This window comes from Populus alba, chromosome 8 (assembly GCF_005239225.2).
Source record: "Populus alba chromosome 8, ASM523922v2, whole genome shotgun sequence".
Classification (NCBI taxonomy): domain Eukaryota; kingdom Viridiplantae; phylum Streptophyta; class Magnoliopsida; order Malpighiales; family Salicaceae; genus Populus; species Populus alba.
Window position 1 is genome coordinate 12,785,190 of NC_133291.1, and position 24,720 is coordinate 12,809,909.

At 34.2% G+C, this 24,720-nt stretch overlaps 2 protein-coding genes across 2 annotated transcripts; one reads left to right on the forward strand and one right to left on the reverse strand.

Moving 5' to 3' along the window:
* The first annotated feature begins 838 nt into the window (after positions 1 to 838).
* LOC118054164 (oxysterol-binding protein-related protein 1D-like) lies at positions 839 to 10,040 on the forward strand. The gene is given in 10 exon segments (XM_035065637.2): positions 839 to 1,888; positions 2,411 to 2,767; positions 3,970 to 4,057; positions 4,590 to 5,059; positions 5,628 to 5,783; positions 5,940 to 5,949; positions 5,952 to 6,247; positions 8,752 to 8,977; positions 8,980 to 9,095; positions 9,636 to 10,040. Coding segments are annotated over 10 exon segments (2,475 nt in total). The 5' UTR covers positions 839 to 1,306; the 3' UTR covers positions 9,810 to 10,040.
* A 1,131-nt stretch (positions 10,041 to 11,171) lies between these two features.
* Positions 11,172 to 16,376, reverse strand: LOC118053808 (uncharacterized). The gene is made up of 15 exons (XM_035065191.1): positions 15,943 to 16,376; positions 15,673 to 15,849; positions 15,459 to 15,583; positions 15,229 to 15,373; positions 14,572 to 14,721; positions 14,420 to 14,473; positions 14,020 to 14,115; positions 13,851 to 13,910; positions 13,622 to 13,696; positions 13,485 to 13,538; positions 13,136 to 13,237; positions 12,381 to 13,022; positions 12,199 to 12,297; positions 11,871 to 11,978; positions 11,172 to 11,704 (listed from the first exon to the last, which is right to left on the reverse strand). Exons 1-15 carry the CDS (start codon positions 16,330 to 16,332, stop codon positions 11,555 to 11,557), a joined length of 2,427 nt encoding a protein of 808 aa, XP_034921082.1. The 5' UTR covers positions 16,333 to 16,376; the 3' UTR covers positions 11,172 to 11,554.
* Positions 16,377 to 24,720: the final 8,344 nt, after the last annotated feature.

Sequence of the window (24,720 nt, forward strand, 5' to 3'; positions counted from 1 at the left end):
CAGATTTAGAAAAATTCTTGAGAACATCAGCAATATAATTTAATCTAGTCTCTTAAATAACAATTGGAACTTGGAACTTTTAATGATACCAATAACAACGAAAACTGTATGATAATTCTTAATTTAGCTCTCTTTCAAGGGAACAATTTGTATTTTATGTACACACAACAAGAAAATGGATCATACAATAAGGCTCACTGTTCCAAGATTTTTTTTTAAAAGTTAATCATTGTTAATTAATCTCTTCTATATAGCTCAAAACAATCATAAAAAAATTACTATAAAAAAACATAATAAACAACTATATAAATCTAAATACAAGATGTAGATTTATAAATAAAAAAATAATATAATAATTAAGGGCAAGATAAATATAAGAGTTCTCGTAACAATATTTTTTTGAATTAAGCATAAAATAGTAAAGATTATTTATTCAATTAATTTTTTATATGTATTTTAAATAGCATAATTAAATTTAATCACGTGATTTAATATTTTATTTTAAATATAAAAATTATAATATATTATTGATTCAATTTAAATAAGAAATTGAAATCAATTTCATGAGGATATGTATTATCCCACCTATTTGCGATAGCTGAACTCATGACCAGATTCACATCCTTGAATTCTAACAAATCTAATTGTAAGAAAAAAAAAAAAAAACTGCTGCTGTGACTGCTACTGTGGAAACAGTCCGCCATCGTTTTCAACAACTTCAAAAATACTCAAATACCCTTGAATCAAAGGTCACAATCAAAAGTCATAAAAGCAAGAATAATGGTTAACCAAGTCATTTTCACCCAGGCCCATAAAATGGAAGTGTTGCCCTCTTGCTCTCATCCAACGGACAAACACTTCCCTACCCCTCTCTCCCAGTCACTCCCCCGTTTGCCTAAAATGCGCGCGTTAGCTGTCTCTCCACAGCACGCATCTCCCTCCCCCCCCTCTAATTTAAATTCTAAACCAACCAAACAAACCGAAAAAAACTAAAAATTATCATGCGCGCCATTCATTTCTTTCCTTTTTTAGCTTAACCTACGCTTCGAGACCACACCACTGTCCTCTCTTCTGCGTTACTGACCACTGCAGCAGCAGCAGCACTGCCTTAAATGGAATACCGTGTGCTTCCTAAACCTTCTCCCTCCCTCCATCTCTCATCTTTTATTATTATTATATGATTAGATGGTAATCACAGCCTACATACAGGTAGCTTAGCTGAACTACCTACCTCCTCGTAAATTTATTGCAGCATCTCTCCGCTCTCCTCTTTTATTCTCTTCAATTTAATCTCTCCACGGATCTTATGTCATTTACGAAACGTTTCGTTTCACTAACCCTTGGAGTTCCGATCACCACACCAAACCGGATCTCCAGCAAAAATATGAATCCTCTCTGCTGCATTGCTCCGGTATCCATCAATCGGGATCGGGCCAACCCTTTAGTGGCCAAATCAGCGATCCATTCTCAACTTGATTCTTCAATTAGAACCACCGTAAATCACAATTCCAAACTGAGTTTTTCAGCTCAGGTTTCTTGCGGTTTCGACAAATATTCATCAATTGGAAGTCAAGAAATCGACGAATCCAAGGTTTATAGTGTGAACGGGAGAGTCAGTGTAGCGGGGATTCTGTACAAATGGGTGAATTATGGCAAGGGATGGAGGTCTCGCTGGTTTATGCTTGAAGACGGAGTACTGTCGTATTACAAGATTCATGGACCTGATAAGATTTTGACGAGTCCAGCAGGTAGAGACAAAGGAGTTAGGGTTATCGGAGAAGATTCTTTGAGGTACATGAGAAAAGTAAATTGGCGTAGTCTTAGTGGCGGGGGCGGCGCTAATAATCGGCTCAGTCAGTGCAGGCCATTTGGCGAAATTCACTTGAAGGTGGTTTCTTTATTATATCTAGCTTTCTCTTCCTTGCTTTTTGTTGTTTATGTGAGTGTGGATCGTTAGGTTTTTTTTTTTAAAAAAAATATTTTGGTTGTTTGTTTCTGATTATTATTTTTTAAATATTTTGGTATCAGTGTCTCTTGTCAAGCATTAATAATAATAGTTTATGTGAGTGTGGATCATTAGGAATTTCATTTAGAGGGAAACTGTGATAAATTATGATCTGATGATGGTTAGAATCACTGATACTAATATTCAAGTCCCCCGAAATCCAGTAATTTATGTCTGATTTGTACTGTGATTTTCTTTAAATATTCCCCGAGCATCGGTTTAATTGAAGTGTCGAGTGCATGATGTAAAAGGCTGATTTGCTCTCATGATACCTGGATTTACTGTGTTTTCTCACTAATATTATTCAATACAAGGGGCGGAAATCATGTGTTATAACCCTTATTTCCAATAAGTTGTATTTTTTGGTAGCTTGGCTGGACTTTATAACCTTAATTTGGTAAACAGGTTTCTTCAGTTCGTGCTAGCAAATCAGATGATAAGAGGCTAACCATATTCACTGGAACAAAAACTCTCCACTTGCATTGCATATCGAGAAAAGATAGAGCTGCATGGCTTGAGGCCCTGCAGTCTGCTAAAGATCTTTTCCCTAGAGAGTTTACTAGCAGTGATTTTTCACCTTCTGAAGATGTCTTCATTTCAACTGAGAAGTTAAGATCACGATTAGTGCAGGAAGGTGTTGGTGAGACAGTCATCAAAGAATGTGAATCTATTATGTTATCAGAAGTCTCTGAGCTGCAAAACAAGTTGAAGGCTCTTCAACATAAACACATCATGTTGTTAGACACAATGAGGCAATTAGAGGTGCTTTTCACTCTTTCCTTTATCGTCTTTATTCGGTGCAATAGTAAATTCGAATATCTGCAAGCATGAGAACAACATACTTTGACGTTCCAGGATTTTATGAGAATGAAGCTGGGCATCTCATATTTGATTTTTGGACTTTTTTATATTTTTCATCTTGAATTTGGCTCAAGAATGTTGTTTGTCTTTGTTGATGTTATGTTGGTTACCATGCAACAATCACAGTAAGTAGGTGTTGCTGTTTCGATTGAGATTGAATTTGAGATGTTTACCCCATTAGAAGAGACATATGGGTGACTATCACAGTGGAGCAATCTGTCAATTATAGCACTAAGATGCACTGTTTATTTTATAGATGCTTCACTGTCTTGTAGTTACTCATCCTAGCCACTGTTTACATTAACAACAAAACTGATCTAGTCTTTGTGGCCATATAAAATGGTGCAAGTGTTTTATACTCATGGGATTCGTTTTAGGAGGGACAGCAACACTGCCGAATTTAAGACATCACATCTTTATTATTGAGATTAGAACTAAACGTGGATTTAGACCAGTAGCATTCCATAGTTGATTAGGAAAGCAACTGATGAAAACAATTTATTATACGCTAAATGCTAAAAATTTTAACACGAAGTTAGGCTCTGACAAATTGGAAAACCACCAAAATACCCTTGTTTTTCTGGAATTTGCAAAAACTATAATCCTGCCTCGCCTACAGATCACACGCAAAAAATAAACTAATCAAATTAATAAATCTACCATGACAATGACACTTATTCTTAGGCCAAAAAGACCATGTTAACGGAGAACTGATTGACCTACCCTAGGTTTCAAAGAGGAGCATTCTTCTCTAAAGTATGATATAGCCATTTCATCATTTGGAATCTCAAATAAATAAGGATGGTATTGTCACCAAATGCTTTAAATTTCAAAGATGCTTTCAGGAAAAAAAAAAAAAAACTCCAGTATATTGAAGACATGGAATAGAAAAAAGTTTTTCATTTTTATGTTTTATGTGAATGAAATGTATTGCTGCAAGCTGTGCATTGAACTATAAAATGTTGATTGTTATGTTTCTTTGACAATGATCATTTTATGAACTTGTGTTCCATTCATATGCGCATTCTCTCCTGCATATAATACTGGATCAAAAGATTTAGAACTTTATTGAGGAATAATTCACAACTAAAATTGTTTTGCAGACAGAGAAAATAGAGCTGGAAGCTACTGTAGTAGATGAAATGAAGGAACGTGATTCATATTGTGGACAAGCAAATAGAACATTTAGTGGTTAGTTTTGCTTTTAGATCTTTGTTATTTCCATATTTTGATAGTTGCTTTGATGCTTTTTTACCTACCAGCCCTTATGGTTTGAGCGGTTTACATAATAACCTTATGTGTGAAAATACTTCAATCATTTGGTTGTTAAGGAAATGTAAGGACAGAGTCGTTAATTGTTATTCTTATGGAACAAGTTGACCTTGTAGATCATTTTGGAATTCTACATGCAGAAGAATCTTAATCAATTTTCTGTGCTTTTGTAACTTGATTTTTTGTCTCAATTTGGCATATTGAAACAAAATAGACAAGCATACTTGTAAGTTCTCCACCAATTTTGGCTATAGCACTCAAGCATTACATTTGATCCCTTTTGGTGGAGTTTTGTACTTAATGGTACATGGCTCCTTCCTCGCTGTAGTCTTTGACAAAGTCTATTTCAACCACAGGAAAACTTTGCTACTTTGCTAAGTTTTCTGGTAAGAATTATTGTTTTCTCGAGTGCTGAAAGTTAACTGATATTCATGTTCCTTCCATGTCACAGATTTCTATTCTGTAATGTCAGAGGCTATTGCTAGCGATTCCGATGCTGACAATGAAAGTCAAGATGGAGCAGATGTTGAATCAGATGAAAATGATGGTTTATTCTTTGATACAAATGATTTTTTGTCCACTGATGCTTTAAGAAGCTCTTCCTATCGGAGTAGGGCAGCTACTGGAAATACAGATATATATGATGAAGACCCCTTTTTATCTGATCATTTGCGTGGGTTTGAGAAGGAGATCAGGACAGTTCAATATCCGTATGTTAAAAGAAGAGATATTCTGCCAGAACCAAAGGAGAAAGAGAAACATGTTGGTCTGTGGTCAATTATCAAGGAAAATATCGGGAAGGACTTATCTGGAGTTTGTCTTCCTGTTTATTTTAACGAACCACTCTCTTCGCTGCAGAAGTGCTTTGAGGATTTGGAGTACTCATACTTGGTTGATCAAGCTTTGGAATGGGGAAAGCAGGTCAGGTCCTCAGCTGTGCTTTCTTTTGTAACAAAGCAGTTTTAAAGCATGATCTGCTTGTTACATTTTAGTACAGGTAGTTGGTTAATCAAGCATCAGTAGACTGTAACAGACTTTTTTTCCTTTTCCCCACTTTTTCTTATTAATGAATCAATTTGTTTCCTTTCCTTTGTTTTGTATGTTATCACTGATTCAATTTGTGACTTAGCTGTTACTTAGGCTTCTTGGTGATTGTGATCCCTGTTGGACTAAGGTCATTCTGTCCTTCTGTCCACTTGCTTGTCTGTTTGTTTGATTTTGGAGGACTATCTGGTTTGAAATAAGCCTCTTAAGGCCTTTAGCTTTTGTTGTGGAGAATGAGATATTCAGACCTTGATCATATTTGTAGAAAATTAATATTAATTGGCAGCAGAATTTTATTGAAAAGTCTTTTTCATTGTTGTTAATTAGCTCCATTCTTTGGTTCCTGTGGGAACTGTTTATGGTGGTACTTATGTTGTATCAGGATGCATTGAGTTAGCATTTTTTGTTTATTTATTCATAAATAATGGGATTTTGCATGTTTCAGGGGAACGATTTGATGAGAATTCTAAACGTTGCAGCTTTTGCTGTATCTGGGTATGCCTCAACAGAAGGTCGTCAGTGCAAACCCTTCAACCCTCTCCTTGGGGAAACCTACGAGGCTGACTATCCAGATAAAGGACTTCGTTTTTTCTCAGAAAAAGTAATGCCCCCCCCCCCCCCCCATGTTTTAAACTGATTGCAACAAATTCTTGAACCAGATGTGCAGTTACTATATATGTTGAATATCATTGAGATAAAAGTTAATCTGGCTTTTCTCTTTATTCTTGATATGATGCTTGACTAGCCTTTTTTTCAGGTAAGTCACCACCTATGGTAGTTGCTTGTCACTGTGAGGGAAGAGGCTGGAAATTCTGGGCTGATTCCAATCTCAAGGGGAAGTTTTGGGGGCGGTCTATTCAGCTCGATCCTGTTGGTGTCCTCACCCTGCAGTTTGAGGATGGAGAGACGTTTCAGTGGAGCAAGGTCACCACTTCCATACACAACATTATACTTGGTAAAATTTATTGTGATCACTACGGAACCATACGTATCAAGGGCAGTGGAAAATATTCTTGCAAGCTCAAGTTCAAGGAGCAGTCCATCATAGACCGAAATCCCCATCAGGTGATTAATCTATTTTTCATACAACTTGTGACAAACCCATGCTTACAACCAGGGGGGCAGTTTCCCTCTTTAGTTTTTGTTCCAAAACATAACTCATTAATATATGGAAATAAAAAGTCACCTTGCACTAAAAGATGTTTGACCTCCTTGGCTTTTCACCTAATTTGTAGACCATAGCTAGCAGCAAGAAGCTACACTGTCTGAATTTCTCTTATCAACGTGATTTCATCATTTTCCTTTGTTGTTTGTTAAAGAAATCAACAACCTTTCCATCAACATATTTGGAAGATTATTAATCAATAGATTGCTAGCTATTGTTAAACAGACAGAATGCTTTATGAAATGTGCTAAGTAGCTGAAAGTATAGCCAAAAAAGATAAAGATAAAATAAGTTGGAAAATAATAATGCTGACTTCTTGAGGAACTCAAATAATAAGTACTTTGAGGCAGCTTAGAAGCTTGCTTTAGCTCTCCAACGGTGTGTTAAGGTTCTCTAAATCGCCCATGAGATGTGGACTAGAGCTGGAATTTTTACAACCACTGGCGTGTTGCTTCTTTAATCATATAAAAGTGATATCCACCATGATAACTACTTGGGGGTTGCACTTTTATGCAAGCGAGGGAGCATTGCACCAGGAGCACCTTACAATCTCTCTATTATAAACAATTTGAGATGATATGGTAACTATAACAACGTGCTCTCTTTTGGGCTAGCTTAGAGCTAGAATTGTTATAACTATTAGCGCATTGCTTCTTCATTCATATAAAAATGAGACACACCATGATAACTGCTTGTGAGTCCTACTTTTATGCAAGGGAGGGAGGACGACACTGAGAGTACCTGATAATCTCCCTATATTATAAACAACTTGAGAAAATATGATAGCAATCGTTATAACTTGCTCCTTTTGGGCTAGCCTAGAGCTGGATCTGTTAGAACAACTATCATATTCTCCTTGCTTAAATATATACACAGAGAGTATGAGAGAACACTAGGCCAAAGTCCAAAACATTTGCAAATATTCTCTCTCAATATAGATATGTATTAATATTATAACATAATAGAGTTCACCATTAACATATGAAGGGTGGTGTTATTTCCACTTCACCTTTTGTCGTAATGACCAGTATAATCTTGTTTAAGCAACACATTAAATAAGATTGCAACAAAAAAAGTGACGATTAACATCACCCTTCATTAATATAAATGCTAATTTTGTCAAAGCTGCCAGGCACTCTTAAAGCTCTTATGGCTCTAAGCCTAGGCCCAGGGTCAAGTGCAACCTTGTAATTGAGTGAACTAAGGTTCACCCTATGTAAAGTGGTTTTAAAGATGTAATACGAGAAATGTTTAAAAGTTGAATATAATTTGTTTAGCCTATTGGTTGAAGTAGTAGAATGTCGTGTTGCTGCTGAAAAGTTGTGGTTCGAGATTCTAAGTAAGCTATTAAATTTTTTAAAAACTTATAGCTGTGGTTTGAAGTTCTAAGTAAGCTATTCAAGATTTTTTAAACTTGTATATCTACTAACATGCAAAGCAATTATCAAACACATAAAATGAAAAATATAACATTTGGTTCCATTCTCGGTTGTTTATAAGACACATCCATTATTGGTAGTAGGAATATAGCTCAAACAACGAATCTGCCTAAATACATAAGTATAAAATTCATACTAGAACATTTCTAGAGGATATAATCATCTTATCATATGAGATAAATGGTTCTCTTTGGCTTCCTTAGTTTTGTGTCTGTCAATGCTCTTATTTCTTCTCTTTCTTGTACTTTTCCCTCAGGTCTTTCGAAGTTCCAGCCCAATCATTTTCAACTTCAGAGATAACTGTGGGGACCATAATATAACTTTAATTGAATTAAGCCAGATAATTATAAAAGAAATCAATGGCACTAGTTTGAGCTGCTTGATCAGGCACTGTGTATGCCTTGTGTGGCTAAGACCTGCCTAGTTTAAGGCCCTTCATGTAGGGCTTAGTGCACATTTTGTTTTTTGACACCTTTTCCTTGCCCTAGTATCCTGTTAATAATCTGTTTAACGCCTCATTTTTGTGACAATCATTATAAATTGGTTGATGGTCCATCAACTAGTGCTCCTGAGTAGAAAGAAATTAAATGCCACTACTCTTTCTCCTTCCATCCATTAAAGAACAATTTGCGTGTGAATTAGAGAATATCACTAACAAATTGGTGTTTACACTGATTATACATGTTTCCATTCTTACAGTTTGATTTCTATTAGAAAATTATCCGTTCTGGTACTTTGCTGCACTTTGTTTCTCTACATCTGTCCTGCACTTACAAACCATGCTGACCAAATCCCTAGCTCACACATACTTGGCAACTCGACAGGCCCCAACTTAATAGATGAACAAGACACAGATGTGTGCACTTGTTTGATGTGGTGCTGGAACCAACTACTTGCTGATAATAGACTGATTAGGCAGGTGTTTTTTTTTCTTTAACAGAATTAAGATCCGTTTTCTAATGTAGGTCCATGGGTTTGTACAAGATAATAGAACAGGAGGGAAGGTAGCAATGCTGGTCGGGAAGTGGGATGAAGCAATGTATTATGTGCTTGGGGATCCCACTGCAAAGCCAAAGGGTTATGATCCGATGACGGAGGCTGTCTTGCTCTGGGAAAGGGACCAATCTGTTCCCAAGACGAGATATAATCTCACACCTTTTGCAACATCTTTGAATGAACTGACTCCTGGCTTGTTGGAAAATTGCCTCCTACAGACTCGAGATTGAGACCAGATCAGAGACATCTAGAAAATGGGGAATATGAGTTGGCTAATTCAGAGAAGTTCAGACTTGAGCAGCTGCAAAGACAGGTAAAAACCTGTTTATATATCTTTAATTAGGTGATGTCATTAGCTGAACAAACAAAATATAGAGGTGTGCAGTTGGAGAATGTCGATTTCCTTTTAATTCACTTTCATTTGTCTAGAGATTTTTGGCTCTCTCATTATCTCTAGATCTTGTGATGGAACCCCTTTGATAGGTTTTGCTTTCTATAATCATAAATTCATCTTCTACGCTAATTAGTTAGATGATATCGGGGTTTCATTAAAAGTCTTTCAGTTTATGGCCTTGTATGAAGTATGTGCTTGGTATTGTGGTGAATGGTGTTTTTTAAAAGTATTTTTTGTTTGAAAATATATCAAAATGATTTTTTTATATATATTTTTTTTTTTTTTTAACATCAACATATTAAAACCATTGAAAAACATTAAATAAAACATCAATTTAATATTTTTTTCAAGTCAAACGTATTTAAAATGCAGTTCCAAACTCAAACAAATGGTGCCGAAGTCCTTTTATTTTTCTCAAGTAAAAGAGAAGCTTGATAATTTATGTCTTCTCTGGGACAGGCAAGTAAATTGCAGGAAAGGGGGTGGCAACCAAGATGGTTTTGGAAGGATGAGGATGGTTGTTACTGTTATAAAGGTGGATACTGGGAAACAAGAGAGAGGAAGAACTGGGATGAAATTCCTGATATATTTGGTCAGAGTGCTGATTCGTCTTCAGGTTTAGTGGAAGAGTAAGCGGTTTCACATGTTTTTGCTAATATGTTCTGCTTCCCATTCTTTTTCTGCATTTCATTTTTTTCTTACTTTCCCTCTACTCAACTGGGAACTGGAAACGAGAGTTGCAATCTTTAGGTGTAGCTTTTGTAATCTTAGCATTCAAAGTTTTTGGTATATCCTAGGAAATCAGTAAATCTAAGGACCTGCAGTGCAGTAATTATTCAAGGTACGCACTCTTCTTCATAGCTATCATCCTTTGTTCATTTTTTTATTAATGTCTAATATCCTTCCCTCCCATGAAGTTCAAAGAAAATTTTTATTTCAAGGTCAGTGACTATTCATAGCATCATCCATGAGCCTTAGATTGGGGATCCAACTTGCTTTGTGGTGTGGGACAATTTTCAAATCAATTTCAATCCTTGCAAAAAAGGACTCATTTTTTTTTTTTAAAAAAAAGGATCATGTAAACATTTTATTTCCTCATTTGCCTATCCAACGTTACACTAACAAATTTACCAAGAATAGATCTCTATTTAGACTAGAGAATTTCTTTTGGTGGTCTTCTTCTTGCTTACGCACGATTGCAGATTTCTCTTTTCAAATTGCTTTTAAGACACCCTTTTGAACATTCTTCTGTTTGAGCCAACCCGATTCCAACTCATTTCGTTCCGAACTCAGTCGACTCTTCAAACCCCAGATTTCTACACACGGTCTCAAATTCTCCATGACCGAACATTCGAACTCGGTCCCTGACTGATCGAACTTAGAGATGACACAGTGCCGTGTCCGGAGGTGAGTTGGTGCTCTTGTTAGATGTAACCAAGAAGCTGACTTCAAAAACCTCAAGTTGGAGATTAATAGCAAGATATTCTGTAGGAAATCTTGCAGAACATATTCTGTAGAAGCCCAAAAACGTTGGAGATTAAGATAGAGATATGCAACCTGTAAGCATGTGTGCTCCTGAACCTCATACAATTGTCAGGCGAAAATAACAAGACATGACTACGTTCAAACTGCCCTGCCTTTAGATGTCTGTGACCTGACAGAGACTGCTTAATAACAGTATTTGTATTTTCGCTTTGAGACAGGTAGATCCATACGGGTGCTGTCAGGTTTTTAATACTTCAGCATGAAGAAGGTTTATTTCATGAACGAGGCATGTTTTCAGCAACCAGTGCTGGATATTGCCAGCACCTGAGTTCTTCGAGAAACTAGAGGCTTCATCCCTTTAGAGTTTTTTTCATGTTATTATTTTCTTAGTTGGTTCCAAAATAACTTGTTTATGGCTGATGCACAATTTACCTTCTGATGCTTTCACACAATCATGCCATGGAGTGTATATATGCTTAGCGTTCTTATAAAAAAAAACTCTTCACAATATATTTCAAAAATAAAACAAATATTTTTATATTTTATTTTATCAACATGATCCATCTCTTGTCTTGAAACAACAATCAATAATCAATCACTAAAGTATTGAATCACCTATTTTGACACCTAGGTTTTATGCCACGATCAACGTTTTTAAAACTGCATCACCTAGACAAGTATACGGTGCCATAATCTTCATGACTTGGGGCGCTTTTGCCTGGTAATAATTAGCCAAATCCTTCTCAACTCAATGGTTTGTTTTGCTGGTATTGTAATTAGACAGTTGGCATATAAGAGGTCACCAACAAACCAAAACTATATCATCCTCCAAGAGAGTCTGGTGTTTTATATATATAAAAAATGCTTCATGGCATGATAATACACGGTTCTGATCATTTCCATGCTTTCTTCCCCCGGAACTGCTTGCCGGAAAGGTTTTTCTTTTTCTTTTTCTCTTGTCGAGATCTTGCTACCTTGGCCCTTTTTGCAGCAAGAGGCATCTGCTTTTTGTGTTCCTTCTGCCTGTTGCTCTCCCCGCCAGTCTGTCAGCACAAACCATGAAAGAAGTTAGTCAAACAATCAAGCAAATCACATAAACACATTAATGCTTCGAACAAATCCAAACATGCGCCGAATGATTTAAAGATCTATTTTAAAGTTTGTGCCAGAATCAACTATTACTGGGAATAAGAAGAATTGAATGAGCACCTTTTTCTGTTTTACAGCGATTCTAGATTTGTAGCTCTCTCTATCCTCTCTCCCTGCTCTCACCAGCGCTAATCTTTCTTCCTTGTTTAGCTTCGCCCGTACATGAGCCTATGAAACGGAACCACAAAGCAAATTATATATCTCTTAGAGCTTATCAATATATATATGTGTGTGTGCGCGAGCGAGCGGAAGCTTGCTTAAGAAGCAACATTTAACTAGGAAGAGAACTTTTAAGAAGAGACCTGAAACAGACATTTAAGTTATTTCACATATCTAGGCACAACTGCGAGCCAAACTATTCATCAGTAATAAATAATAGAAGACTTACTTCAAGCTTAGCAGGATCCACCCGCTTAGCACTCAGATCATCAGAACTTGGAACCTTAAATCCTTGCCGAGTTAAAGCAACCTTGGCATCCTTCTTGGCCTAGCACATGAAAAACATGTCAAATAAACACTTCATGGTTAGCATATATCAATACTGACATCAATGTTAACCTATTAACATACCTTAAGTTCCTTGATTCTTTGGAAGTCTTCATTAGAAAGAATACCATCTGTAGAGTCTGATGGTGGTTTCTTCAACTTCTCTTCTGTCATTTTCTTTAAAGCCCGCAAACTTGTATCAGCTGCTAGAAGTTGCCCATCAAAATCAGAGAACTTCCTCTTTCTAGCAGTAGATTTGTTAACTTTATTTATGATAGCCATCGCATTACTCTCATGAGCAACATTAGCTTTTTCAAGCTCATCATCCACTACATAACTGTCTTCATCATTCTCCTCCTGATCCTCCTCCTCATCCTCCTCCTCGCCACCACTGTCATTGTCTACAGCATCATCACCATCTTCATCAACTGAGCCATCTTGCACGTCACCATCCTCACTTTCAGCATCATCACTGTAAATCTGGTCTCCTTCATCACTGGCAGAAACCATCTCCTCATTTTCAGAATCATCACCAGTGCCACGGGATGCCAAATCATCAACATCATCGCTGTCCTCCTTGTCTTCATCATCATCATCATCAAGTTCTTCTAACAACTCAACACCAGGAACACTGCTGACAGTATTGACTTCTCCATAGGCCTTCGGCCTAGCTTTTGGGTCAATGGGACGACCTCGATCTTTCTTAATCAGCAGAGAAGGACAAACCTGAAGTAAAGGAAGCAATTAGTCTCACTGTATTAGTTGTGCCTGTAAGCATGTCTTGCAAAAACCGGCACTCATGAACAGAGGAAGCATAAGGAGGCCCACAGTTCTAGTACCTCTCTGAATAAAGTAATGAGTGAACGAGCAGCTAATGAAACTGCCTTCTCATGAGATTTCTTGTATAATACAAGGTCTTGCAGCAAATCTTCATTCATCAACTAGAAAACAGAAGCAAAATATTACCTTTGTCAATAAAAGTAAACTTCACATGTGAGAATATTTGTATTTGAACTGATGCATGCAAAGAGATGCCACATCACAAAGGAGATAAATATTTCCATGAAAAACAATTCTAATAGAGGAAGCACATTAATAGCATACAAAAATATTTTTTCGTAGCTCATCGATATTTTAAGAAACAGAAATAAGTAGTCAAAAAGAAAATGGAAACTGAGTAATAGTTACCAAAGGTATACGCAAGCATATTTCCCTGATCACATTCAGTCCAACAGCAATGGCCTGGAACAAGCAAATAAAGTCAGCAGGAAAAAACAGTTTACAATTTTAGAATACAGTCATAGCAAAGCAGCTGGTGATCATACCTCAGGACGCGAGTGATCATGTACAAATTGATTTACTATTTGTTTGAATAATGGCTCAACTGCATCAGGAGGCACCTGGTACAGAAAAAACAGTGAGTTAGCAAGGAAAAGAATCTAAGAATCATATAGAAGTAAGTTGAAGAGGATGGAAGTTGAAGAGAATAAATTTACAGGAAAGAAATCCTATGATCACAGCATTGAATTCAATCAATCAAAATGGACAAGTTACCAGATCATGACAGGCCTGGACAGCTGCTGCAAGTAAATTTGTGATGTCACGCTGATGTGGCTGCACAGAACAATACCACCTTAGGATCAAAGAAAAGTGGGTAATAAGAAAGGCCGTCTACATATTTCCATGGCCAACAGCATAACTTTCATTCATTCTAATAGCACACCTGAACATATTTCTGAAGAAAAGGATAAAAGTTTAATAAAATCAAGCGGTGGAGCCCCACAGTTCGAGCAATTACTTTCAACATCATCATCTTGACCTGAAGTTTAAACAGAGCTTGACGTCAATAAAAAATGTACAAATCTAACTGAAAAATATAAAAGCCAGTGCAGCTTTTTGGGAACAAGAATCTCAATATAACCCCTAGTGTTCCAACATATTCTCCATTCTTTTTACTCATTGTCCATGAACCCACTTCCAGTTATTTTTCAGAACTCAAAATAAGGTATACACAGACACACATGTATATTTATGTGATACCAACATACAATACAGAAAAGATGCAAGTGTGCATGCTAACAGACACACCACAAACTTTGCCAAAGCCAAGATTTCATAATCACCTCAAAACGTTCATTGCAAGTCTGAAGGCGAGAAAATAGCCTCTCAGCAAACCCCTGCAAGCAAAATGAAATCCTAAAATCTCTTTATCCCACATACAAATGCTCAGAATCTGTAGAACTACACTAAGTAAATTATAGGAAAAGAGGAAAACCTGAGCGTCTTTAAGATGGTTGAATGGTGAATAATAATTTGAATTGTTGTTTTCTGATGACAATCTTTGCTGCCTTTTCATGCTACGTATGGCACGCTGCAGTTTTGCTTTCTTTTTCTTCTTGCTAGCTACAGTACCTTTATTGTGTGCCTGAGGTTTTGACAAATCAGTAACAAAATACTGTAAATTAACCATATTTGTTCGACTGTCATTGATGAATTATATGGCACCTCCTTCGATGTATCAACGTCAGTTCTGCCAAGAAGGGGTGAGGTTGTGTAACATACCCGTTTAAATTGATTATGTAGATTGGAACCTGAAGACATCTAGATACACTGGAATTCCAAGATTGTAAACAAGTTAAGGCTGATTTGGTGTTGGTTTCATGTGATGTTTGGCTACTGGATAGATGATTTTGCTATTCTTTCTTGGTAGATAGTGAGATTGAGTAGGATGACCAAAGTCAGGGGTTAACTTGGGGATTCAAGTTCATCTTAGCGGCTCAGTTTTTTCTGCTAGACAAACTAACTGTTTAACCAGTTGGCAATAAGTTACTAACCATGTGGACTCTTATGATAGTGGCTGTTGTTAGTTACTGTAGAATGGCTGCCTCTAGAATTCAAAAAAAAAAATATATATATATAAGGTGCATCTGACCTTATAAATAGACTCTTTACTAATGACAACTTGAGCTGTTCGAGGATTTGGATCGTCTTCACCACTTGAAGCATCACTATCATCATTGTCATTATCTTCAATCTTCTCATAATCGAGTAGAAAAGACAGAGCAGCAATCATGATTCTGACAAAGGCAATCAAATTTCAAAAATTGGAAAGCAGAAGTTCCACAGCAACCACCTCAAAAAAATAAAAGACGGAAAGCTAACCTTGATGATGAATGAAAACATGCCATACAAATTGAATTTGCAGTTCTATCATCGAACCACACCTTCCTTCGATGAAGCTCACATAGTGTGATGAGTGCTCTCTTCGCTCGTGCTTCATCATCTTGCTAAGTGAACATTAAAAAATAATACGATAATGCAAACCAACAAATGCACAAAGATAGATGATAATATTAGCAAGCAAAAGATTACAAACCTGTAGCAAGGAAAAGAGGATATTTTGAAGGGCCCGATTCTTGGCCTCATTTTTATGCTTCTTATTCATCCTCCTAATGCTATGAATAACATGAGTAAAAGCCAAATTCCTCAATGTCCTATCTCCCAGTGTTTGAAGCTCCATGAACAATGCTAGAGTTTCACTAATATCAACCATCTAACGACAAATTATACCAAATCAAATCCACAAAACTAGAAAATAATTATCACAAATTAATGGGCAATTCAAAAAAGAAAAAAAAAATCATACATCTCGATTAATCAGTAGAATAAGCGCTTGAGTAACATGACACCGAAGTCCCGAAGGCAGAGTCCGAGCAGACGATTTGAGAAACTCAGCGAGTTGAGCTGGGAACTCAGCAAGCTGCTTCGGGTAAAAAGGTGTAACATGAGACAAAAAAGTGGCGCGGTCACTGAGGTCCTTGTAAATAGTGGGGTCAGCGCAGACACCGGAGGAGGAGGCGAAACTGAGAGCTGCTTGCTGTTGAAAAAGATCCAAAGCCGACTTAAATTGGTTGTAAACCAAGCCGAGCTCCGTTTCGTAACCTTCTGGGTCAATTTTCATTTTGGATTGGAGAGATTGAAGGCTCAGCTTCTCCGAGCTCCGCCCCGACGCCGACAAGGAATCCGCCATCGACATTTTTAAGATTGATAAAAAAAAAACCCTGCTAAAACCCTAGTCTCTGTTAATTTTTAGCGATATATATATATATAGCCGGTGCATGATACGACACCGTAGCATCCTAATGGCATTTTTTTCTCCCATTATGAGACTGAAAGCTGAAGCTGAGTTAATTTTAACTTAATCCCTATTGTTTATTATAATTAATTAATTAGTCATTATAATCTCAGAAATTATTAAATAGTTCTATTTTTTCAACAATGGTTTCTTTCCTCATCAAATATCTCCATCTTACCTTCTTACTTTTTTCTTTATTATACTTTTCTAAGAGCTATACATGAAATAAATTAGAAATTATAAATTACAATAATCTTTCTGTTGTATTAGAAAATTACAGTCAGCATTTAAAAGTTTGAGTATTTGTTAACAAACCCTTTTATATTTAAGAGAAAACTACAAACCTCCTTGAATAAAAAAATCCTTGATTACTATTTAAAAAGGATAGATAAGAAAATTAAATATAGAAAGACATTCAAAGAACTCAAAATGAAATTAATATTTTTCATCTGCCAAAAATAAATATGATTATTCTTCTTTAATTTTGATATTTTTAATTTAGTGATTCAATTTTTAAAATAAAAAATAAGGGTGTTTTGGATATAAGAGGGTGGTTATGTAATTTTTTAAAATTTTGGATGGTGGCTGTAATTTTACAATAAATCAGGCTTATTGTATTTACTCATTTGAAAAATAATATGAAATTGATTATAAAAAAATTTCAAAATATAGGGATTAAATGTATGTTTTGTCAAACCTAGAGGAGTAAGTAATTGGTTTGGTTAAACTATATTGATCGGCTGGATTGATGGCTCGTGACATACCTCAAACAAAAAAATTCAATGTGAAAGAAAATATTTAGGTGGTGGTAGTGTTTTGAAAGAAGTAAGAGAAATATAAGAGTTTGGTGAAATCTTAATTGATTTGATAATATAATAAAAAAAATATTGGATCGGGTCAAGTTAAGTTAAAATACAAAACTCGTTACTTGATATATAAGATCAAAATAGCACCACAAAAAGAATGGAATCAAAAAGAATTAATTGTAAAAATGGACATGAAAAAAATATTTAAGCTAACCTGATCCAATCTTTAAACCCACGACTCAAAAGATTAACAAAATCCCAATCAATAAAATATTGATTAATGAAATAAAAAAAAAACATTTCAATAAAAAATGATTAAAAACAAAATAAATATCAATTAAAAGAATATAGACTAAATCTCATATAAAATAAAATGAACTAAAACATCAAGGGATGTCAATTGAAAAGATAATTTAACTAAGAGAGTTAATAAAAAAAATTAATAATAAAAAGGGGGACCAAATTTGAAAGGTAAAAAAATCAAATAAGGGTTAAATTGAAAAAAAAATAATTTATAGATTATTTAAAATAAAATAAATAGTAATAAAAAGAATAGAGACCAAATTTAAAAAAAGAAAAAAATAAATGGACAACTTTGAAAATGGGTAAGGAAGGCTCTGAAATTGACCATCAGCACAAAACAACAATCATAACAAATCAAGAAGAGGAGTAAAAAGAAGAAAAGAAAAGAAAATGATAATTAGCGCAAAACACAACATTTTTTTGTTACACACGTCGCTCATAAATAGAGGTGACATCGTAAGTATTAAAACACCATTGTGAAAGCTCAACTTTGGCCATTTGGTGACTTTATATGTGTTGTCCTAAGAGCGTGAGAGCAATCATACATCTCCGCGTGAGTGTCAATCATAATCAATTTTTTTAAAATTAATTAATGTTTTATATATGTCTGAATACTAAACTGCATATGATCAAATTTAATAATTATATAAAAAAAATAAGTGAAAAGACAAAAAAAACCCCTTGACCTAAAGCAAAGATAATTGTAATTCAAAAGTATTATAGTTATTTTACCGTACATTTAAAAAGAAAAAAGAAAAAATAACTCTACTACTAATGCTTTAATTTTTGCTTCTAAGAGCATCTTCAAAGAGAAATGCTATTCGGAAAAGTCAAATTAATATGAATTTTTTTTAATTGTATAAATATGTTTTTTTTTGTTATTATACATACTCCAATAAAAAAATCTTTTCATATGTTATAGCTACCCAAAGTGATCAATGACTAAAGACTTGGTATTGTTACTTAGTGGTGTTGGTTTTTCTTCTTCTTCTTTTCCCTTGCTAAGGGAACGCATTAAGAGGTGTGTCAATCATATAAAGATTATGTTTTTCCATTCATTTGCAGGGTCTTTCTAAAGTCAAACTGAGTGGTGAAGAGTTAATGTCAAGGTTGCTTAATAGAAGATAATGGATTTTGCTCATCCCAGATACTGAAATTCACCAAATAAAGCTGTCTCCATTGCGAGGGTGAGATAGGGATTGCCAATCTGTTAACTTTGCCTTGCTGAACAATACCAATCTATATTTTGGTGATGACTCGATATGGAGAAAGGCAGTGAAGATCCTTTCTTCTATGTTGTAATGGATGATTTGTTGCTTCCATTGTTTCAGTGACTAATGTGGTAAGCTCACATTCTTGATGGATATTTGTGAGATAGTAAGTGAGATGTTTTCTCCTAGTAATAAAGAGATTTTAGTTGTTCTCTTATTAGTAGAGAGAGATTGTAATTCTCACATTACTTAATAAAATCTTTCTATACTTACTCGTGGACGTAGCTAATTGGATGAACCATGTAAATTCTTGTGTGTCTAATTTCTCATTTTATCCTATTCTTTATTTTTTATTTTGTCGGGTTTGCATGTCAGTATCCTAATAATATTTTAGTGATGACTCGATGGAGAACGGCAGTGAAGATCCTTTCTTCCATGTTGTAATGGATGATTTGTTGCTTCCATTGTTCTTCAGGAAGTTGGGTTGCCCAGCTTTATTGTGAGTTTTGTGCGTGGGTGCTGCTAATGGCTTTTCTTTCTATACAAGAGAATATGCAATCTAGATTGATATAGAGACGAAGCCGTCTTCCTTGTTGATCTCTGCATATTTCTTATGGAGCAGCTGGTTTTGCATCTCAGTCATGTTAACTGAGATTTAACTTAAGGGATGTCAGCTCATTCTCATTGATTTCTGCGGAAGTTCTGAGGCGCAGTTATGGCATGTAAAAAGCTTCACCGAGCCATTTGAAGATCATATAACTTTCTACTGAGAAATTTTCTAGGTTACATGTGGAGGCTGTCTAAGTGCAAATGCAGCAGATGCAGCAGCTGTTGGTAGGTGATCTTTTGCTGCAGTCGATCTTGGAAACTTGCCAGAGTTTTTGTGGAATTTTCACTTTGAGAGTAAGTAATATTAATATAAAGATATCACCAAGTAATATTTTTAAAAAAGATATACATGAGATTTTAATATAAAGTTTTTAATTTTACTTTGAAAAGATATTATTTTATCTTTTTAAGTTAAAATATTTTAAAAAAATTATTTCACATTGAAAAAAAACAACTTTACATGTAATGCATATATTAATAGACTTTCAATCTCATAATGAAAAAATAAAAAAAATAATATTTATATAATGAATATTAATATCAGTTAGTAAAAAGAAGAAGAAGAAGAAGCTTGTGCATAATGTTGTAATAAAAACACTTTTAATTGCTCTATTAATACGTGTGGTGTAACTTTTAGACTTTTTATTTTTTACAAGCCCATGTTTTGGTTGATTCAGACCCAGCCAGATCCAAGACAGTGAGAATCATCCCAGGAAGATCCTAATTGTCTATGAAGTAGCAGGGGATGTTGTAGCATCACTGGATAAATTGAAAATCTGTTTTTAAGAGTTTATTTGGAACAAATTATATGTTGAATTAAATTTAATTTTCAAGCACATTTAAATTTAATTGATAATATTAAACTACATGGTTAAATTTAATTAACCTGATGACTCGAATTCTTTTTCCGAGTCAAATTCTAAGCCAGGTTTAACAACTCTTCTCTAGGCATGTTTGGTTTAGCACAGGGGTGCTATGCTCATTATCCTCTGTAAAAGTTGCATTCCATCAACTTCGTAAATCTTAAATGCAAATTGTGCAAAAGATTTTTCGTTGCTATAGTGCATGTCACTGCATCTTCTCTCTTCTTCATGAACTATGTACCTTGATTCCAATCTTTTCTTCAAATTGGGTTGGATATTGTGTGCCGTGACATAGACATCTCTCTAATTAGTTTTTGAGTGTTTGGATAATAAATGATTGTATATTTATATCAATTTTTAGTTAATGATAAAGATCTTATTCCTATAAAATAGTTATTTTCGGTGAAATTTAAGGATTTTTTATTATTAAATTGATGATTTTATAATGAGAAATTGTAATAAATAAACATTAAATTCTAAGAACAATAATGTTTATTCATAATTTATATGTAATAAATGCTATGAAAATATATTATAAGAGAATAAAAATCATGAAATTTTTATTTGGATAATTTAGAAAATATTTATAATTTTTATACCTTGATCCTTCTTTTTTTAATTCGAGAGGTCAAAAATCTTTTTCCTTTTCATATTCAAGTGGGGAAGAGAGTCTCATTAAGGTTTTTTAACATGATATCAAAATTGATTAAAATATCATGTTTCTTCATGAAGCTTTCTTACATCATCTCATAAACAACATCAATGTTAAGGGAAGCAATTTTTATAATCATCATTAATATTTGATTGACATAAAATCGATGTTTAGATAATTTTCATCTAGTTAGGATGTAGGGTGATAATTTGAAATAACTCTAGCGATAAGGATATTGAATTTAGCATTCTCCTTAGCCGAAAGACATCTGGATTTAAAAGAGTAACTGAACCTAAAAAAAAAACTTATTATCTTATTAGACTCATATTTACTTAAATTTAGTGTGTAGCTAAACCTAAAAAATTAGAGCTCGGAAACAGAATTGATCTTTTTTTTCATGGATTTTGACTTCCATTTGAGCTTTTATGTATGATGTGGGTCATTCTTCTCTCAACCCTTTCTATTCATACGCCTTTCGAGCATAAAAAATGTTGATCCATGAAAAACAATTCAATCTTTATTGCCAACTTAGAAGGAAAAGGAGCCATTTTGTGTTCTTCCCTCCCGTCAATCAGAAGTAATCATGCGCCTATCACAGCTCTCAGGATTCGAATCCGAAGAAGGAGCTATTAAGCGCAGTACTGATATTTCAGAGTTACTGCCGCATTGTTATTTTATAATATATCGTATAAATGGGTCCAGAAAAGGCCCCATACAATTGCAGGGCATGTTTTAAATAATTTACTCACAGCATGGGAAACTGACATGAAATTCTTCTTGCTTCCTCGATCTCTTACAATTTACAAGTGATAAAGATGCACGAAACATAAGGGAGTAGGATTGGTTGCTGTGGTGAAACCTGTTACTCCACGATCAAGTGCAGTTCTGAATCGTGTCCTGATGGCCATGACTGTCTGAAACTCCTACGTGGGAATGGGAACCTGCAACTCTTGAACCTGGGAAACACAATAGCAGAGTCCCAAGAGGAAATCTGGGAGGCAGGGACGCTGTTTTATGACAACATTGACTGAACATTCTTGGTGGCAGTGTTGATGTGAATATAAAATAGTTGCCTTACAACCACAACAAATAAAGAAAGATAAGCACACATGCGCATTCTAGCCACTGCTCTAACATGTTGGAACAGCAAAACGATTCGCCACAGTAGCAAGACACGACGGGGTCCGCGTTGCGCACGCATGTCCCAAGACCAGGGTTGAACATGGTTCGCACACCTTGTTGAAAGCTAGTTAGGAGCAGGTAAATAAATGGTAAAAGCGGCAGCCACTTTTTAGGGCTAAAACAATAGAGGATGGAGGAGCCGGCAGCATTCCTGGTAACCAGGGGAGCAAATGAGGATGGTCCCCTGTAGCCCTTGTCCCTGCCTATATTACCTGACATGCGTTTTGTAACAACATTTAATTCCCACGCATACACAATACTTTAGCCAATCATTGTAGGATTATGTTGCTTCAAAACATCATATATTTGGTTGTATTGGAGTGTTGATAATAGCTTCATCATCACTATTTTATAGCTCAGCCCGACAGGTTAGGTTAGTTCACGGCTTAAAATTGAGTTGGGTTTTTATTTGGATTGTTCACATAGTTTAGTTGATTAGGACAATTTCATTGACATGGCTAAGTTAACCTGTGACTTTGTCAAAATCCGGTTGAGAGTCCATCAACCTTTTTAAAATATCATCATTTTAGTTTTTTTTATAATATTCAAAAAAAAAAATTAACTTGGGACAACCTATTAACTCTTCAGTTGACCCACATAACCCATGATTAAGATTTTATGTCAGTGGGTTAGGCTAAATTTCATAAAACGATCACAATATTGAATTTAAATTAAATAAATAAAAATAATTTGTTAGGTTTAAATTTAATAATTTAACCTAGATAATTTTTTTATTTCTACCATTACGCTAATATGATAAGTATCCCATTTTTTTTTTTCCACATTATATATGCACACGCACTTTTTGTTTCCTTGTATAGTTTGACATGCCTTGGGGAGTCTGTGACCCCGCGTAATATTAGGGTATATTTATTTTAATATTTTAAAAGTATTTTTAAAAAAAATTATTTTTTTTTTATTTTTTTTACTTCAAATTAATATTTTTATATATTTTTTTAAATTATTTTTAATGAGTTAATAATAAAAATTATTTTTAAAAAATAACTTACGGTAATCTATCTTGCAGTTGCAAGGCTACTCTTTTTGACACCTAAAAGCAAGGTTGTCAATTCTGTTCCGGACCGAAACATTCCATATCAATTCAAAAAACGGAATAAAACGAAATAAATTTCATCTCATTTAAATCTCGGTCCGTTCCGGATTTTTTCGGTTAAATTCCACCCGAAACGTTCCGGTTTCATTCCACATGTTCCGTTCCGCTCTTGAAAAGCCATTGAATCAAATTGAACTTTACTCAATTTTATTAATTAAAACCACCCGATTATAAAAAAGCTCTTTTTCATTACTATTTTCAATAATAATGATATTAATAATAATATTGAAAATTATTATTATTATTTTCATTAATAATGATATTAATTTTTTAAAAATTAGATTTATCACTAATATATATGGTTTATATTCATGTGTTTTTTTTTCATGTTTATACCTTGTAGGAATTTTGAGCAAAACAAAGAATGCTTTATATTTCATTGGTCACTTGATAACATTGACCTAACTTTATATTTAAAATATTTTTATTAAAATATTTTACTTTCATAATATTTTGATATTTTATTTAAGTTGAATTACTTTAAGTTAAAGATCTATTTAATCTTGACTTTTTAGAAATATTTTAAATTTTAAAATTATATTTGTTTGGCATTGTGTTTGTATTGCATAATTTATAATTAATTTATCTTGAATTTGAATTATGTTTGTCGAATATAAATATATATATATATATATATAATATATATATATGAATAGTACAACCCTGAAATAGCACATCAAAACACTCCAAAATTAAAATATTTTATTTTAATTAAAAAATAAAACACTTATCAAAACAGAATTGATATCCTTGCCTAAAAGTTCAGGGTATGATTTTTTTTAACTATGGATAAGAATAGCATTTCTTTTCACTCTTTTGATACAAGTTCATATTTATCCCCTTTCTGTAAAGTTTTAGAAAGGCAAGGGTGGGCCTCATTGGTACGTGCAAGACACGCAGACTGCCCAGTGCCTCGAGGACCTATTATAGTAAGCTGCTTTAAGATGGTTGGTGCCTGTCCTTTTCAATGGCTTTTTCCCCCTGAAAAAGGCCGTCGGGTACACATGTGGAAATGTATTTGATACAGTTTTTATATTCATGTTTTTTAAAAGTATTTTTAAGTTAAATAATTTCTAATAATTTTTATTTGTTGATATTAAAAATAAAAAATAAATTATTTTAATATATTTTTAAATAAAAAATTATTTTAAAAAACTATACTATACATTTCAAATACTCGGTTTAATAACTAATGATAGTTAATTCAAGTAATTTAATATTCATTTTTTTTAAAATAAAATCTTAAGCTCCATTGTTTTTATATAAAGCATGTAATTATCAGAAAAAGTTTTATTTTTTATTTAGTTAATAGGGCTAAACTAGATTGATCCACATTGATTATCTTATAAATAACATGATTTAGAAAGGAAAACAAAAACTCGTTTAAAGCAAGAAAAGAGATATAAGAGAGGAGGGCGTCGTGGCCGTGACCCATGAATTCACATGCGGAGAAAATGGAGAGAACAACAACATAACCTATAAACTAGTGATCCTATGTACGTGCCAGCATAAATTGTCCCCCATAAATTTTTGACTTTTTTATTATTAT